The sequence below is a fragment of the Eubalaena glacialis genome, chromosome 5, assembly GCF_028564815.1.
Source record: "Eubalaena glacialis isolate mEubGla1 chromosome 5, mEubGla1.1.hap2.+ XY, whole genome shotgun sequence".
Classification (NCBI taxonomy): Eukaryota; Metazoa; Chordata; class Mammalia; order Artiodactyla; family Balaenidae; genus Eubalaena; species Eubalaena glacialis.
In genome coordinates, this window is record NC_083720.1 from 64,450,691 (window position 1) to 64,469,413 (window position 18,723).

The 18,723-nt window shown below is 40.9% G+C and overlaps 1 protein-coding gene across 5 annotated transcripts in view; it reads left to right on the forward strand.

Moving 5' to 3' along the window:
- Positions 1 to 18,723, forward strand: part of C5H4orf19 (chromosome 5 C4orf19 homolog) — an 84,706-nt gene that overhangs the window by 48,048 nt on the left and 17,935 nt on the right. For 4 of the 5 annotated variants that reach the window (XM_061191314.1, XM_061191311.1, XM_061191313.1 and 1 more), the window contains one exon: positions 18,121 to 18,170. In XM_061191314.1, the coding sequence (XP_061047297.1) occupies positions 18,151 to 18,170 (20 nt within the window). In that variant the 5' untranslated portion in view covers positions 18,121 to 18,150. Of the gene's footprint in view, positions 1 to 10,703; positions 10,726 to 18,120; positions 18,171 to 18,723 lie in introns of those variants that run through there. The other variant, XM_061191312.1, reaches the window with a different exon arrangement.

The following is an 18,723-nucleotide window of genomic DNA, read 5'->3' on the forward strand; positions in this document are numbered from 1 at the left end:
AGAAAGAGATTATTCATTTCAATTCTACAAACATTTGTGTGTTTCCTCTGGGATAGGAAAATAACATAAACATAACATAAAATAACATCAACATAAAATATTTACTGTTACAAGTTACCCTTTGGGTCTGTGCTAAAACTCTCCAATTACAAGTTTCCCTTCACTTTTGTGTGTGTGTTTTCTTTTGTTGTTTTTTTTTTGTATTTCCTGAGCAGAGATGAAATAGTGATTTGGGGAGCCAGGTAATTATCTTTCATATACTCAAGAAATCTGATTGTGACCTGGCTTGCTCGTCTTTCACTCACATTTGAAAAGTGCTTCTCTATTAGAGAGGAAGCAGCTTCATGACGGATCCATGTGTGTCCAGAAAAGGAGTCTTTTACAGTGATCCTGCCACCATCTTAAAAATAAACAGTTATATTCAAGGCATTATTTTAGGACCTTTGTATACCTTATCTCTAATCCTTATAATCGCGCTAGAAACAGCATCATCCCCATTCTACAGGTGAGGAAACTGAGTAATGTCTCTGAGTCATGTGACTGTGCTGAAGTCATTTCCTCCCTCCCTAAGTGTTAATACTCTACTGAGAACCTAATGCACAACATCCCACCCTGGAGATTGATTAACTCCCAGCAGGGCAAGTTGGGCCTGGGGTCACTGCTAATTGGAGGTTAGTGGTGTGTGCCTGAGGGAAAATTGTCTGAGAAGTGCGTTTGCCCTTCAGGCCAGAACCCTGAAACCTTGCGCTGGAGCCACCAGGACTGGCTGAGGAATTTTGGAATTTCAGAAATGTTGTGAGGTGATACGAAAAGTTAAATTCTATTAAAGTAAAAACAAAGTTAATACATACTCAAAACTCATCACTTCCTAATTATTTTACTGTTTTCTGTGTTCTTGAGGGTATTTACATCTATCGTACCTGTGTGGTAGAAACACTCCGTAATGGTGTAAAACCATACATCTCTCCAGCTTTGTGTTCAGGGACCTAACATTGCTAGCTTGAAATCAGCCGTGACAGAAGCATTTACACCATGGAAAGTGGCAAATGCTATAAAGTCTGGCTTGATTTAATATTTGGTTGCTTGACGACACTTAAGACTATGATGAAGAAAATGTTAAGGCAAGTTAAACGTAAAGGTTTGCTGAGTCTAGCTTTTACATGAAGATAACACAAAACATTCCTGGAGGAAGTTTTCTTCTAGTATTTAAAAGCTGTTGTCTGATTCAGCAAAGAACTAGTCATTAACAACCAAGTGAAATTCCAAGAAATGTGTTCCTATTTTCACTTTTGTCTAACTTATTAACTCAACTGAAAATATCAACTAACATTCAAATCAGATCTATGCTTACTGGCAAAAGAGTCTGGCAAAACTCAGTTAAAGCATTCTGTGAAAATAAGTTGTCCCTATGGAATTCGTTATAAAAAGAAATTAGTGGGGTTTTTGTTATTACTTATAAACTGTGTGCTACACATGCTTTATTTATAATAAACATTTTTTTTTCTGTAGAACCAGTTGTTAAACATTGCCAGTGCACCACTGCCTGTGGGGTATAATTGGTCTACAAATTCTGCACCTGCTAGAACCGCAGAGCAAAATTCTTGCATTCCCCCAAAGCACTGGCACAATTTTGAACATAGTTGAAATAGGAATACAATTTTTTATCTCATTGTTAAAAAAGAGAAGCTAAAAAGCATGCCAACTTCTTCTGGTGTTAAATTTTCTGCATTAGTCCACCAGCGAGAGGGAATGCTGTCAAGAAATCTTCAGACTACCCCAAAGCAGGTTACAGATAAATGTCTCCTCATGGATTTTGTTGTCATGCATACATGTACCTTTTTTTTGCTAATGAAGATTGTAGGATCCTTTTCCAGCTATCTCTGGTTTAAGCAGCAGTATTTTTTCCCCCAAAGACAGTAAGTTAATACACTTTATGTGTTACTATATCAGGCTAAGAAAACATTAAGGATTGAAAATTTGGGAATTTAAGCCAGTCTCATATTTACTTAGTTGAGTGAATTAAAAGTAGGTTAAGAGCTTATCAATTTCTGGTTTTGTTTTCCTTCTACCCTGTACCACTCTCTAGAAATACTCTAGAAATCTGTGGATTGTTATGCATATTTGTATATGCTCAGTTACTTAAATCTACTTTAATTGGTTTTGGACTGTTTCCACAAACTGGGTTTTCCATGTTGCACTCCACACTGTGGGAAGTGGGGCTGGCTGTTGATTGTAGCTTACAAATAAGCAAATTTCCTTTGACCAAATTTTTTCATTTTCTTTGAGCAAACTTTAATATGCAAAATTTTGAAAACTGCCATCCTTCCTACCTTAATCTTATGGACATCTAATATTTATTAATGAAGAAAAATGAAGGAAGGAAAAAAACAATAGCTAGGGACGCTTCCAATATTTTCTGGAAAATTGCTTACATACGATTAGGAATGCTTAAGTGGGAGAGATAAAAATAATAACTGGGAAAGATATATCTGACTCAGGTTTGTACAGGCATCTTGAAGGAGACAGATGATGTCTGCAGAGTTCTTGGTTCCCTTAGAAAAGTAGGTGGATTGCCAAGTAATGGTGGGAAATACTGACAGTGCACGTTTTCTGGGTGATTATTAGGCAGCATTTTTTTCTGGTTTTGATGTTAAGAATATGTCAGGTTCTTTATTTTCTTGGGATGTCCATTTTACCTAACTTATCAGAACTGATACTGAAAGGAAACCTTGAGGAAGTTTTTGATCTCTTGGGATTTTGTTGTTAGTTGGAAGAGAAGCAGTGTTGGTTTTTGGTATTTGTGTGTGTGTGTGTATCAGTGGCATTTAAGGAAGCAAGATGAAATAGGTAGTCCATACAGAAGTACCTATCTTTTTTTTTTTTTTTTTTTTTAACTTTTGAAGATCACTGCTCCGAGAAACATACAATTTAAATACAGGGTCATTTGACTGCAGTCTGAGCGGAATAGATAGATAATGCTTTTCCTGGAGGATGAGTGCACACACTGATGTTATAGCATCATGAAGTCTAGGAACTTAAGTCACAAGAACCCATGTCCAGGAAGCTCCTGGGAATCCATTCTAGTGTGGCCACAGTTGTGGTGTCTTCTGAACCTCGAAGCCATTCCTCGAATTCAGCTCCCTTTAATCAAACCATACTGCCCTGGATCTAGTAATATGAGGCCAAACGTTTAGGGCCAGCTGGTGAACAAATATTTATTGAGCTCCCACTACATGCCTGGTGCTGGATTGAGCACCAGGCAGTTTCCTTATGGGATTTACATTCTAGCACAGAACAGCCTTAGAAGTGGGTGAAACTTCTTTCCTTTATTCATCTAAAATCAGTCGAATGTATGTCAAGCACTCTGCTACACACTAAGGATGCAACTGTGAAAAATTCAGACTCCCTTGTATGCGAGGTATGGCAGGTACTGTGGGAGTTCAGAACCAGGACCACTAGTCCAGTCTGGGGGATCCAGGACACTTTTATTTCTGGAAGAGGCCGAGATGTAGTGAGAAGTCAGAGTCAGCCAGATAATATGAAGAGGGCTTTCCAGGGAGGAGAGAGCTCAGGGCAGTCCCAGTAAAAACTCCCAAAGTGTGAAAGAACTGAGGATTTCTCCTCATTACCCATCCCACCACTGTTTGGGGGAGTTTTGCAGATGGGGCACGGGGGCCACAGTGATACCAAGAGCAGGAGAGGGAGGAACAGGAAGTGGGAAGGGGTGTCGGAAGCAGATTCCAGTGCCCCTTTTCCCCTCCCTCTGGGTCTTCCCTGAAGTGCCCTCCCACCTCTGTCCAACTCTGCTTGTTTTCCTGATCTTCTTTTAGGTCTGCCATGGGTACCTGGTCAAAGATCAGAAAATCACTTCATTTTGATTCCACATTTGCTGTGAACTAAAAATCAGTATTTCAGCACATGTGCTTTTTCTCACAGTAACTCTGAGAGATAGGAAAGGGACATCATTATCATCTTCGCCACTTTATGAAGGAGGACACTGGTGTCCTCTGCGTGAGTGACTTTTCTGGGTCCACAGTTAAATGTGGCAGTGCCAAGACTGGAGCCACATATCCTGGGACTTTGGGTCCCAGTCAACAGAATGTGGCAGCTTCAGGGTCAGCCAGAGCTCAAATATTGGTGCTCCCACTAGCTCACTAAAGGATAAAAGGCAGATTGCTGAACCTCTTTAACCTTTGCTTTCTCCCCTAATAAATGGGCTTAAAAATAGTATCTACCTCCTAAGGTGGTTGTGAGGGTTAAATGAGATAATGCACATAAAGTGCTTGATGCATAGTAAGCACTCAGTAAATATTATAATTCCATTATGAATAATAGGTACTAAATCAGCTTCTGTGGTTACAAAATTGAATGAAACACAGCACCAGCCAGAGACACAGACATCTACATAACTGACCACAAGGCCAAGGGATAGACTCTAAGTAAGCAGTTGGCATAGATGGTTCCATTTGGAGATGGGGACCAGGGGTCCAAAAGGCTCCACAGAGCAGATCGTAATGGCACTTTGACCCAGGAGGTAGAATTTCACTTGCCTTGAAAAGGTGAGCCCAGCTAATGAGACACAATTGTATTAGTTATCTATTGCTGTGTAGCAAAGTACCCCCTCCCCACCCCCTGCATTAGCAGCTTAAAACAGCAAACATTTGTTATCTCACAGGAACCCAGGCACAGTTTAACAGGGCACCTCTGGTTCAAGGTCTCTCGTGGGGTTATAGTCAAGCTGTTGGCCAGGGCTGTGTTCATCTCCAGGCTGCATATGAGCTAGAGAACCTGCTTCCAACCTCACTCAGGTGCCCATTGGCAGGCCTCCAAAAACCCACTGCCAAGTTCACTCACATGGTTCTGGCATGGCCTGGTTCCTCCTCATCTACTTTGTTCATCCTGTAGAGCCAGAGTCAGCACTTTTTCTGTAGAGGGCCAGAGAGTAAATATTTTAGGCTTTGTGGGTCATACGACATCTGTTGCAACTACTCAACACTGCTGTGTAGCTCGAAAGCAGCCATAGACAACTCAAATGAATGGGCATAGCTGTATTCCAGTAAAACTTTACTTAGCAAAAACAGGTGGCCTGACCCCTGCTCTAGACCTCTACAAGGACAGCAGCATGGTGTAGCAAAAATAATACTGGCAGGGGACTTCCCTGGTGGTCCAGTGGTTAAGAATCTGCTTTCCAATTCAGGGGACGCTGGTTCGATCCCTGATTAGGGATCTACAGGAGGAACAAACTAAGATCCCACGTGCCACAGGACAACTAAGCCTGCACGCCACAACTACTGAGCCCATGTGCTCTGAAGCCCGCGTGCCACAACTAGAGAGCCCACGTGCCACAACTACTGAGCCCATGTGCTCTGGAGCCTGCGAGCCACAACTAGAGAGCCCGCGAACCACAACAAAAGAAAGAACCCTTATGCCGCAACGAAGATCCCACGTGCCACAACTAAGACCTGATGCAGCCAAATAAATAAATAAATATTTTTAAAAATAAATTAAAAAAAAAAATACTGGCAGTCACAGCCTCTCAGGGCTGCAGTTCCCAATCTGTAACACATGTGGGCTAGAGTAATATTTTCTCAGGGCCTTTCCACCCCAAAATGCTGTGACTCTAACTTTAATCTTTATTCACAGCAGTTTGATGGCCATTTATTTGTTCTCATTGTCTCTCTCTACTAAGACTAATAGCTTAGCCAGGGTGTCAAAACACTTCACAAATCTCACTGTAGAATGGGAGAAATTTAGCGAGGGACAGCTTAATTGACATGTTCAAGTCCCTCCTTTAATACATGTAGTCTCAGTCAGTCGTGGCGTGGCTGGCCAGCTTGGGGCAGAGAGTGATGGCCTCTTGGCAGCAGGGCCCTTGCCTGCCTACACAAGAAAAGAGAGGCCCAGGAGCTGGAGGACCATTAGCATCATAATAAAATCTGCTGGTGATTGATTGCTTACCTGTGCCAATACCATGTATGTAATCCATGGGATAACAGCTCTTAGGTTCTTAAGATGCATATACTTAAGGAATCACAAATAGTGGAGTCTCTACAACAGGTACATGAGACTTGACTCCCTGCCCCTGAAAATTTCCCTTGAAGTAATTGCACAGAAACCTGTCCCTAACTTTTCTTTTTTGCGTTACACTTACAGTTAATATACAACTTGATTTTTCTAGAACAACCATAATGTCAGATCAAGGTCACTCAGAGGTTGAAAGAGGCCTGGATTACTTTGTTGGTGTTGTTTTCAAGGTTATTGATATATTAAAGAAGTAAAATAATGACAAAGCAGGATTATGAAAATTGAAGAATATTTTAAATGCTTATCTGTACAAATTTGCAGTATTGCACACATGCATAAAGGTGATAAAATTTTCCTATTCTCAAGGTAAAGTATTAGTTCATAGGGAACTGCTGGTGATTTACTACGGAAACGTGGGGCTGAAGTTCAAAGCTGTGTGATGAACATTGTTTTCTTTCAATCCTGTCCGTGTAGCTCTGGGCGTATATTTGGAGATACTCGTCAAGAGTCTACATTGAGGCCCTTCATGAATGGGAAGCCCAGGTTAGCTGACCTCCTGTGTCCCATATTCCCACATTTCCTACCTGCCCCCATGATGATAGGCTTGATGACATGAATCCTGTCATATTGAAGACTTTATGGTGGGAATAAAAAAGCTTGAACTTTGAATCCTGGCTCCACCATTTACTAGTTGTGTAACCTTATATGAGTTAGTTAAGCTTGCTAAACCAGTCTCCATATTCATAAGATGCAGCTAGTAATGCTTATGTCACAGAGTTGCTGGGAAGAAAATGAAATAATGAGTGTCAAGTACCAAACACATACTGGATATTCAAGTGTCAGATACCATCACCACCACCACACACACACACACACACACACACACACACACACACACACACCAGATCCAGACCCCAAGGTTGGGTTTTGAACATCTGTTGAGTGTAACTACACTGCCTTCCTGGGCCCAGTGAAGAGTCCTATGCCCACAGCTTCACTGAGCTCCCGTTCACAAGTGAACTGACAGCCCCACAGCTGCGGTGACTTGGCCCCCAGGCTCTGCCTCCATTTCATCCCCTCACCTGCCCTTGGTAAATGAAGGTGTGAGAGACAGCATGCAGCTCTGAGACACACTTCTTAGGCCACTTATGTGAGAAAACTGAGATGGAATAGGACTTTATAAGTAGAAAAGGTAATATCCAAAGGGCATTGGAGCACCTACAGTTTACAGGATGACTGTCAGCCGTTTCTCCTGGAGTCCCTGCTGTTAAGAGGGACGCACCTTAAGCCTCTGCCTGGGAAGAGCTTGTGCCGCAAAGAGAGAAAAAAAAAGATTAACTTAATAGAAGTTAAAAATTTGGGTCTGATTCCCTGGCATCTATTGTTCAGGGTCTTTAAGTGTTTGGGAAAAGAGGATTTCTGCCTGTATAGGTAATTGCTGGGCAGGTTTTCCTTGGTCTTTTACCTGTATAGAGCTCTGAATTTGAGGAGCGGTGATGCCTTGCAGATCCAGCATTTCCTGGTTTATGATGGAGAAACAGCCTCCTGGCTGTCTCTAATGACTGGGTCCTATAGATCATCTTTACTTTGTATCAGAAGAAAATTAGGAAATGGAAAGGCAAGAAAATCAAAATGATGTCACACGTTACAGTTATGTAAAGTTTATAGTCAGCACCATGGACATTGAACTTGGAAACTGCAAGGAGGGTAACTTTACTGAAAATGGAAAGTTCCAAAAATGTTAAGCGATAGAGAAAAATGGTTAATTAGCTGGCATAATATATCTTCCGTTATTAATTATATAATAATTAATTGGAATAATTTGCAGCCATTTAAAAAAATCATCATGGGGACTTCCCTGGCGACCCAGTGGTTGAGACTTCGCCTTCCAATGTAGGTGGTGTGGGTTCAATCCCTGGTCAGGGAGCTAAGATCCCACATACACAAAAATAAACTCAAAATGGATTAAAGACCTAAATGTAAGGCCAGACACTATCAAACTCTTAGAGGAAAACATAGGCAGAACACTCTATGACATAAATCACAGCAAGATCCTTTTTGACCCACCTCCTAGAGAAATGGAAATAAAAACAAAAATAAACAAATGGGACCTAATGAAACTTAAAAGCTTTTGCACAGCAAAGGAAACCATAAACAAGATGAAAAGACAACCCTCAGAATGGGAGAAAATATTTGCAAATGAAGCAACTGACAAAGAATCTCAAAAATTTACAAGCAGCTTATGCAGCTCAATATCAAAAAAACAAACAACCCAATCCAAAAATGGGCAGAAGACCTAAATAGACATTTCTCCAAAGAAGATATACAGATTGCCAACAAACACATGAAAGAACACTCAACATCATTAATCATTAGAGAAATGCAAATCAAAACTACAGTGAGATATCATCTCACACCGGTCAGAATGGCCATCATCAAAAAATCTACAGACAATAAATGCTGGAGAGGGTTTGGAGAAAAGGGAACCCTCTTGCACTGTTGGTGGGAATGTAAATTGATACAGCCACTATGGAGAACAGTATGGAGGTTCCTTAAAAAACTAAAAATAGAACTACCATACGACCCAGCAATCCCACTACTAGGCATATACCCTGAGAAAACCATAATTTAAGAAGAGTCATGTACCAAAATGTTCACTGCAGCTCTATTTACAATAGCCAGGACATGGAAGCAACCTAAGTGTCCATCAACAGATGAATGGATAAAGAAGGTGGCACATATATACAATGGAATATTACTCTGCCATAAAAAGAAATGAAATTGAGTTATTTGTAGTGAGGTGGATGGACCTAGAGTCTGTCATACAGAGTGAAGTAAGTCAGAAAGAGAAAAACAAATACCGTATGCTAACACATATATATGTAATCTAAAAAAAAATAAATAAATGGTCATGAAGAACCTAGGGGCAAGACAGGAATAAAGACACAGACCTACTAGAGAATGGACTTGAGAATACGGGGAGGGAGAAGGGTAAGCTGGGACAAAGTGAGAGAGTGGCATGGACATATATATACACTACCAAATGTAAAATAGATAGCTAGTGGGAAGCAGCCACATAGCACAGGGAGATCAGCTCGGCAGTGCTTTGTGACCACCTAGAGGGGTGGGATAGGGAGGGTGGGAGGGAGGGAGAGGCAAGAGGGAAGAGATATGGGGACATATGTATATGTATAACTGATTCACTTTGTTATAAAGCAGAAACTAACACACCGTTGTAAAGCAATTATACTCCAATAAAGATGTTAAAAAAAAACAGACAAAAAAACAGGTATGCAGATGGACATAAACTAAAACAAATCCTGGGGAAAAAACTGAGCATCTAACACAGGTTAGATTGCTATGATTACAGCTGGCTTTTTTCTGCCCTTTTCCCAAACTTTGTATATATTTGTGCATGTGTGTGTATAATCACATCTATTTTATGTGTATGTATTTTACATATAAATATGTACACATACAAACATCTTTTTTTAATGAGAAAAGTTCTTTAAGCATTTGGAAAAGATTGGAGATATTTATGAGCAGAGCAGCTACAATAGAAAAAAAAAGTTTTTATACTTAAAAAAAAAGTACTTAGACTTTGTACCAAGGACTAAACTTTAAAATCCATCAATAGATGAGTGAATTTTACAGTTTATACTGCAGATGATCCTGCTTTACTGAAGTAACTAGGGTCGTTCTTTTTTTCCGTAGAGATTCTAGATATCAATCACGGTTTTGTTTTCCCCTGGTTTAAATGGCATTCCTCTTTGATCATTACTTCGCACTGGGAAAAGATATTTCCTTGTGCAAAGTAGTGGTTAGCTTCTCATAACCTCAGACAACAAAGGGCCCCTGTGTGAGGACGAAGGAATTCCTCTTGGAATACAGGGAAGGCCCCCAGCTGAATCGTATCCAAGGAAGATGCTGCAAAGCTTGCAAAGCTAGTTCGGAGAAAGGAGCCCAGCTGGAGATCTTTTCTTTCTATTCAGATATTGGCCCTGCTTGAGGGGTGGGGGTGGGGGGAAGCCCATAAAAGGAAACCCGAAAACAAGCCTGAATGCATTTACAAATTACAAGGAAAAGTTAATTCTGGCAAGCAGCGTTGGTGCCAACTCAGGCTTATCATGTTTAGAATTTAACTCCACTTGGGGAGAAACTTTGTGTTTCTTCTCACGGAAGTTAAAGAAGGCAACAGAGATGGGCTGTATGGTGTAAGTTGTGAATAAAAGCCTGTCTGTGAGTAAGTCACAGGCTGGCTCAGCCCCCCTCGGCCACCTCTGCTCTCGGCCCACCGTGAGTCCCACGTGTTGCTGCCAGTTATTATTGTGAACTGCGAATCTCATCAAGCCGGGCCCTGAGCATGGCGTTCGCAGCCCTCCTCTACCTAACTCCTGTGGGTTTATGTGTGACCATGCTTCCTTTTCCACCACCCACAAGCCTCTTCCCCTCCAGCCACCTTCTCATGCCCTTCAACTTCCCCTCGACCTTGGGAAGGTTTATAGAATGACACGTAGTACCTGCGGGTGGACGCTGGCATGTCCTGGGCTTTGGGTAAATGCCAGTACCCTTCCCCCTTCTTCCCTTTGCCCTTCTTTGAACTTAAATTCCTCTTCCTCTCATAGGTACTAAAGTTCCTGGTCAATGATAGATCCTTTCGCAAAAGCCAGAAATCAGGGCAGTGATGAGAAGAAATGAGAGGTGAGGAGAGTCAGCCCTCTTCTTCATTGAGGACCCCTCTTCACCTGTAGATTAAGAATGACGAGAAGAATAGCCGCTGCCATTTTTGTGCTTCTGCCACGGGCTTATCCTGATCCATGCATCATCTATAAACCTCACATCTGAAAAAACAAAGGCCCAGAGAGGTTGAGAGATTTGCTCGAGGCCACACAGCTATAAGTAGTGGAGCTAAAATTCAAACCCAGGAGTTTCTGAGTTCTCCAGAACTCTCCCCTCTTTTCACGACACAAAAGTGCTTTCCCAAAGGGTCAAAGACTATTAGTCAGCAGCAGCACTTGCCCCCAACAGCTGTGGTCCAACAGTATCAGGACATGTAAGAAAGACCCGTTTCTAGTTCCAGCGGTGGCTCCAATTGAAAACTAAACTTGGAGTAAAAATTCCACTCCGTGTACAGATAACTAGTTAAATATCAAACTCAGCAAGGCTCTACTTACTAATAGACCCATGGAATGTGATCCCTTCAGGGGTTTGATGTACTTGAAAACACTGTAAAAATCACCATTTAAGAACCTGTAGACCAGTACCATCTGACAGAATTTTCTGTGATGAGAAAAATGTTCTGTGTCTACCCTGTCTGATACGATAGCCACTAGCCGCATATGGCTTTCAAGCACTTGAAATGTGGCTGGCTGATGTAACCAAGGAACTGAACTTTTAATGTACTTAATTTTTAGTAATTTAAATAGCCACCTATGGCTAGTAGTTACCATATTGGGCTGTGTGGCTCTAGAATATTCTGACAGGTTGATTGCTGGTCCCCACATTTTCATGATGCTTTGCCTCTAAACTCTATTATGTCACTGGATCGTAATTATTTGTTTTTGTTTTGCCCACCCCACCAGGCTGTAAGCAGTTCATCCTGCTAAATCATCTCTTTTTAGCACATGACCTGGCTCACGGTACTAGGAATTAAATAATTAATGTAGGTTAAATAAATGGATGGGAGTCAGCTTTTTTCAAAAGCATCATTGTTATTGCTTGCTATCATCTGGTTTACCCTTTCTCATGACTTTGCTCTTAGGGCTAAATTGGTTCCCAAATCTTCAGATAAAGCCCAGACTGCTTACTCGTGAGCACATCTTTCTTTCCTCAAAGGAAATCACTTCTTTCACTGATTATTTTGGTTATTTGCCTCAGTTTCTCTAAATGAATATTTCTATTACTATTTCTTGATTTTTTTTTTTTAAGTGTTTCAGACATTATATATTCCAGTGTGGTAAAAGATGGTTCAGCTTCCACCCCCTGCCCCACCACACATAAGAAATGTTCCCACTCCCTACTGAACGCCCCCTCTCCAGTTTTAGTTAGATGAATAACCAGTATTTATTATAACTATGTAAATGCAGTTCACAGCTAAGCCAGGTAGGGAATTATAATTATATTTCCTTTCCTGAACATCTTTTTCTCTGGAGGTAACAAATGGCTCGTTTTTTTCATCTGTTCAGTATTCTACATCCTTACCACGGATTGGACCCCAAAGTCTTTCCCTATTGTATATATCTTTCTCTTTGGGACACTTCAGTGATTCTATCAATTTCATGTCTTAAAAGAAAACTGCCCAGAACTTTCTCATCTTCTCCAGTCAGAATGAGCTGTCCTCCAGGCCGTGCGCATTGCTGGCATTCTGGGATCTCCCATCACCATCGTCCTGGGGGTTACTTTTTTCTCTCTCCTGTGTTTAATGCCCTATTTCCTGCATTCCTTGCCTTCCGCTCTTGGTTTGCTACCTCATTTGTTCGTTACATCTTCTAATAGTCTCCTTCCCAGCAGGGGAAGGTATATGAATGGTAACATTTTTGAGACCTTTCTTATCTGAAAATGTCTTTATCGTACCCTCTCACTTCATTGGTAGTTTGGCCAAGTTTAGAATAATGTGTGTGTGTGTGTGTGTGTGTGTGTGTGTGTGTAAGAAGTCTAAAACCATTCTGATCCCCAGCTCTTTGTATATGATCAGTTTTTTCTTTCTTGAAGCCTGTAGGAGCTTTACTTTTATGTCAGTTCTATTTAATTCTTCATGTCTTTATCTCCTTTGCAAATTTATATGAGATTTCCTCATGTTTTTCTTCTAGACTGTCCATTGAAATATTCATTTTTGCTGTCTTGTTTTAATTTCCAAGAACGTTTTATTGTTCTCTCATTATTTTTTTATTGAAGTATAGTTGATTTACAGTGTTTCAGGTGTACATTCAGTTATACGTGTGTGTATGTGTGTATATATATATATACTTTTTTAGATTCTTTTCCATCATAGGTTATTACAACATACTGAATATAGTTCCCTGTGCTATACAGTAGGCCCCTGTTGTTCATCTATTTTATATATAGTAGTCTGTGTCTGTTAATCCCAAATTCCAAATTTATCCCTCCCCTCCCTTTCTCCTTTGGTTTGTTTTCTATGTCTGTGAGTCATTTTCTGTTTTGTAAATAAGTTCATTTGTATCATTTTTTTTAGATTCCACATATAAGTGATATCATATGATATTTGTCTTTGTCTGACATTTCACATATAAGCAATATCGTATGATATTTGTCTTTCTCTGTCTGGCTTACTTCACTTAGTATGATAATCTCTAGGTCCATCCATGTTGCTGCAAATGGCATTATTTCATTTTTTATGGTTGAATAGTATTCCACTGTATGTATGTACCACATCTTCTTTACCCATTCCTCTTTCGATGGACATTTAGGTTGCTTCCATGTCTTAGCTATTGTAAACAGTGGTGCAATGAGCATTGGGGTGCATGTATCTTTTCGAGTTAGAGTATTCTCCAGATATATGCTCAAGACTGGGATTGCTGATCACATGTTAACTCTATTTCTGGTTTTTTAAGGAACCTCCATACTGTTCTCCATGATGGCTGCACCAATTTATGTTCCCACCAACAGTGTAGGAGGGTTCCCTTTTCTCTGCACTCTCTCCTCTGCTGAAGTCTTGAACCCCTCAAAGTCATCCACGAGGGTTGGGATCAACTTTTTCCACACTCTTGTGTATGTTGATATCTTGACATCTTCCCGTGGATCACAAATGTTCTTAATGGCATCTAGAATGGTGAATCCTTCCCAGACTTTTCAACTGACTGTGCCCAGATCCATCAGAGCAATCACTATCTATGGTAGTTATAGCCTTTCAAGTCATATTTCTTAAATAATAAGACTAGAAAGTCAAAATTACTTTTTGATCCGTGGGCTGCAGAGTGGATGTTGTGTTAGCAGACATGAAAACAACATTAATCCCGCTGTACATCTCCATCAGAGCTCTTGGGTGACCAGGTGCATTGTCAATGAGCAATAATGTTTTGAAAGGAATCTTTTTTTCAGAGCAGTAGGTCTCAACAGTGGGCTTAAGATAGTCAGCAAACCATATTGTAAACAGATGTGCTGTCATCCAGGCTTTGTTGTTCCATGTATAGAGCACAGGCAGAGTAGATTGAGCATAACTTTTGAGGGCCCTAGGATTTTCGGAATGGTAAATGAGCATTGGCTTCACCTTAAAGTCACCAGCTGCGTTAGCCCCTAATAAGGGGGGCAGCCTGTCCTTTGAAGATTTGGAGCCAAGCATTGACTGCTCTCTAGCTGTGAAAGTCTTAAACGGCATCTTCTTCCAATGTAAAGCTGTTTCATCTATGTTAAAAATCTGGTGTTTAGGGGCTTCCCTGGTGGCGCAGTGGTTGAGAATCTGCCTGCCAATGCAGGGGACATGGGTTCGAGCCCTGGTCTGGGAGGATCCCACATGCCGCAGAGCAACTGGGCCCGTGAGCCGCAATTACTGAGCCTGCGCGTCTGGAGCCTGTGCTCCGCAACAAGAGAGGCCGCGATAGTGAGAGGCCCGCGCACCGCGATGAAGAGTGGCCCCCGCTGGCCGCAACTAGAGAAAGCCCTCGCACAGAAACGAAGACCCAACACAGACATAAATAATAAATAAAAATAAAAATAAAAATTATTTTTAAAAAAAAAGAGAGAATGTTCTACACCCTTCTAGTTTAAAAAAAAAAAAAATCTGGTGTTTAGTGTAGCCACCTTCATTAAGTGTCTTGGCTAGCTCTTCTGGATAACTTGCTGCAGCTTCTACATCAGCACTTGCTGTTTCTCCTTGCACTTTTATGTTATGGAGACGGCTTCTTTCCTAAACCTCATGAACCAGCCTCTGCCAGCTTCAAACTTTTCTTCTGCAGCTTCGTCACCTCTCTCAGCCTTCACATAATTGAAGAGAATTAGAGCCTTGCCTTGGGTTAGGCTTTGGCTTAAGGGACTGTTGTGGCTGATTTGATCTTCTACTCAGACCACTACAACTTTCTCCATATCAGCAATAAGCCTGTTTCACTTTCTTATCATTCGTGTGTTCACTGGAGTAGCATTTTTAATTTCCTTCAAGAACTTTTCCTTTGCATTTACAACTTGGCTAACTGGTGCAAGAAGCCTAGCTTTCAGCCTTTCTGAGCTTCTGGCATGCCTGCCTCACTAAGCTTAATCATTTCTAGGTTTTGATTTAAAGTGAGAGATGTGTGACTCTTCCCTTCACTTGAACACTTAGGGACCACTGTAAGGTTATTACCTGGCCTAATTTCAGTATTGTTGTGTCTCAGGGAATGGGGAGGCCTGAAAAGGGGAGAATGGGGAACAGCTGGTTGGTGGAACAGTCAGAACACACGAACATTTATCAATTAAGTTCGCTGTCTCACATGGCTGCGGTTTGTGGCACTGCAAAACAGTTACAATAGTAACATCAAAGATCACTAATCACAGATCACTGTAACAAATATAATAATAATGACAACATTTGAAATAATGTGAGAATTACCAAAATGTGACACAAAGACACAAGGTGAGCAAATGCTATTGGAAAAATGGTGCCGATAGACTTGCTCAGCTCAACGCAGGGTTGCCACAAACCTTCAACTTGTAAAAACAAAACAAAACAAAAAACATACAATAGTTACGAAGCACAATAAAACGAGGTGTGCCCGGACTTCCCTGGTGGTCCAGTGGTAAAGAATCCGCCTTACAATGCAGGGGATACAGGTTCGATCCCAGGTCAGGAAACTAAGATCCCACATGCTGCCTGGCAGCTAAGCCCACGCACCACAACTGCTGAGCTTGCACGCCTCAACTAGAGAGCCTGCATGCCGCAAGCTACAGAAGCCCATGCACTCTGGAACCCGCGCACCACAACTACAGAGCCCACGCATCCTGGAGCCCGTGTGCCACAACTAGAGAGAGAAAACCCGCACGCCACAACTAGAGAGAAGCCCATGCACTGCAATGAAGAGCCCGCGCACCGCAACAGAAGATCCCGTGTGCCACAACTAAGACCCATTGCAACCAAAAATAAATAAATGAATAATAATAAATAATAATAAAACGAGGTGTACCTACACTGTAATCCAAGGCAGAAAGTAATCAGAGCCATCCAAACAGTTAAAGATTCTGTGGAAATTAAAAGAATGGAGTAATTACCTTTAGGTGGGATTTTTTAAAAATCTTCATGGAGTTTTGAAGGATCAGTAGAATTCTGCAAAATACCAATGGGCGTGGAGGCATGCCAACTGGGGGGAACAATATGTGCAAAGGTATAGAAATAAGAAAAAGTGTATATAGACATGTTTAGAAAACAGTGAAAAATTCAGGTTGGCTGGAAGTAGTAGTGGCTAGAGGAGTTTCAGGGATAATCTAGGAAGGCCAATTGGTACCATATTGTGGCAGGTCTTGAATGCTTAGCTGGGGACATTAAAGATTGGTAGGCAATGCAGAGCCAGTTAAGGCTTCTTAAAGGGGAGTGACTTGTTGAGAGCTATTCTTTGCATGGCTGGCTCCATCTCATTCTTTGGGTCCCAGTTTAAATGCTCCCTCTTCAAAGGTCCATCCCTCACTTTAAGGAGGTTCTCACTTTTAACTCCGAATTGCCACATCCCGTTGGTTTCCTACAAAACACTTGTAGGAAAGTTGTAGTATCTGTCTACCAACCACATGGCAAGTTCCAAGTTCTTTAAACACCAGCCAATCCAGAATATTCACTCTCCCGCACATAGGGCTGTCATTCTGTAGGGCACACAGCATGGTGTCCCATTCACTGCAGTTTAGTGGTGCCTGACACACAGTAGGGGTTGAATTATCTGGTGACTAAATAATACCCCATCCTTTCCTGACTTCTCTTTGTCACATTCCCTCTGCCTAAAAGGCCCTCCCTCCACACTTCACCATCATCATTTTTCTATCTGCCACAGTTCTTCCCATCTTTCTATGAATGCATAGTTCAGGTGCTGTCAGCCCAGTTACACAACCTCCCAATTCTGAACCCCCTCAGCTCTTGTGTTCCTTTGATGGCATTATGTGCACCCTGCCTAATATTTTAGTGATTTGTAACCTAACCTTTTCTTGTCTCCTTGCCCTTCCCAATAGATGGCTAGCTCCCTGAAGGCCTGGACTTTGTCTTTCTTGTGGCTTCCTTTTCAAATAATATTTGAGTTGAATTCTAAGTACTTGGTAAAAATTAAGAATAACATTTATGTGACATTTGAGCAATGTATTAGATTTTAAGGAATTATTAAACAGTAAGAAGTAATACTGAGTGAAAAGACATTGCTGACAGAATATGAAATTGAATTTCCAAAAGGATATAACCATTCTAATGTTATATGATAAATTTAAGGCAGAATTCATTATCCCAAAATGTAGTTTACTTGGGAGTGGGCTAAGAGCATTTCTCTAAAAAGTTTTGTCTATGTATAGTGAATTATTCTAATAGTCACAGAGAAGTTGGTAAAAATCTGAACATTTGCTTTACTTTCTCAAATTCTATACCTCGTTATTTTCATTATAAGCAAAACTATTTTCTAAATTAAGTATTTTATTGAAATATTATGCATATATTCATTGAAACTTTGATTGTTTGATATGTCTCCAAGAAGTAAATTCCTTGAATTATGTTTCTGCTTAGTTGAAACTTTACCCATCAGAGAAGAGGTGTATTGTCATGTAATGTTTATTAACAGCAATAACTAACAATAGCTTCTGGTTATTGAACAATTCCAACATGCCCAGCATGTGATAAGCAGCTTTCCTGTTGTGCCATTTAAATCTCACTATAATATGTTATAGATGAAACACTGACATTTGGGTAAATTGTTAATTGATCATTAATTGAGTATCAGGAGCTGGGCTGCAAACTCAGGCTGGCAAATTTCAAAGCCCTTGCCTGCCTGGGCTAAATGTTCTAGGCCAGGAATTCTGTTCCCACACATCACTACCTGGGCCCCTCAGGAAATGCTTTCTGCTGTGGCTTTCAAGATGCAACTTGGCTGTGAAAAGGAAGCAACTTGTAGACCTCAGTTTTCAACTTTCTTTTTTTTTTGGTTGCAGGAAGAGAAGTTAAACTTCTAGAGAAACCTAATGGACAATCTCCACAACAGGTAAGCTGTTCTTTTTTTTATGCTTTGGGAAGAAAGTCTATTCTTTCCACTTTCCATTACATTTTCTATTATTCGGTCTTCCACTACAGTTCTTATTACCTGAAACATTAAAGCCAGTAGACAGAGCAATCCCCAAAGTCTATTCTTTCTGACTCATTCAGGTTTGAGTAGAATTCTGTTATTTCCTTTTTACTTTTGTTGTTTAGGGGATACAGTTCTAAAACGGGACAAATGGTATGACCCATACAAGTCTTCACACTGAAAGGTTTACAATATGGGGCTGAATCAAGAAGGCTGAGTGTTACCTTGTTTGAGCTCAGCTAGAAACGTGCACCTCAGGCCACTCCCAATTTTTCACCATTCTGCACATGCCCAAAAATGACCCCCCAAACACAGCAATTATTCATCTGGGACTTACAATTAAATTTTAGCCAGTAGATAAATTCACAACTATGCAATCCACAAATAATGAGGACCAATTGTACACATAAAGCACGTGGATTAACACCTGGTACATAGGAAGCTCTGTGTAAGTTTGCTGTTTTTATCATCA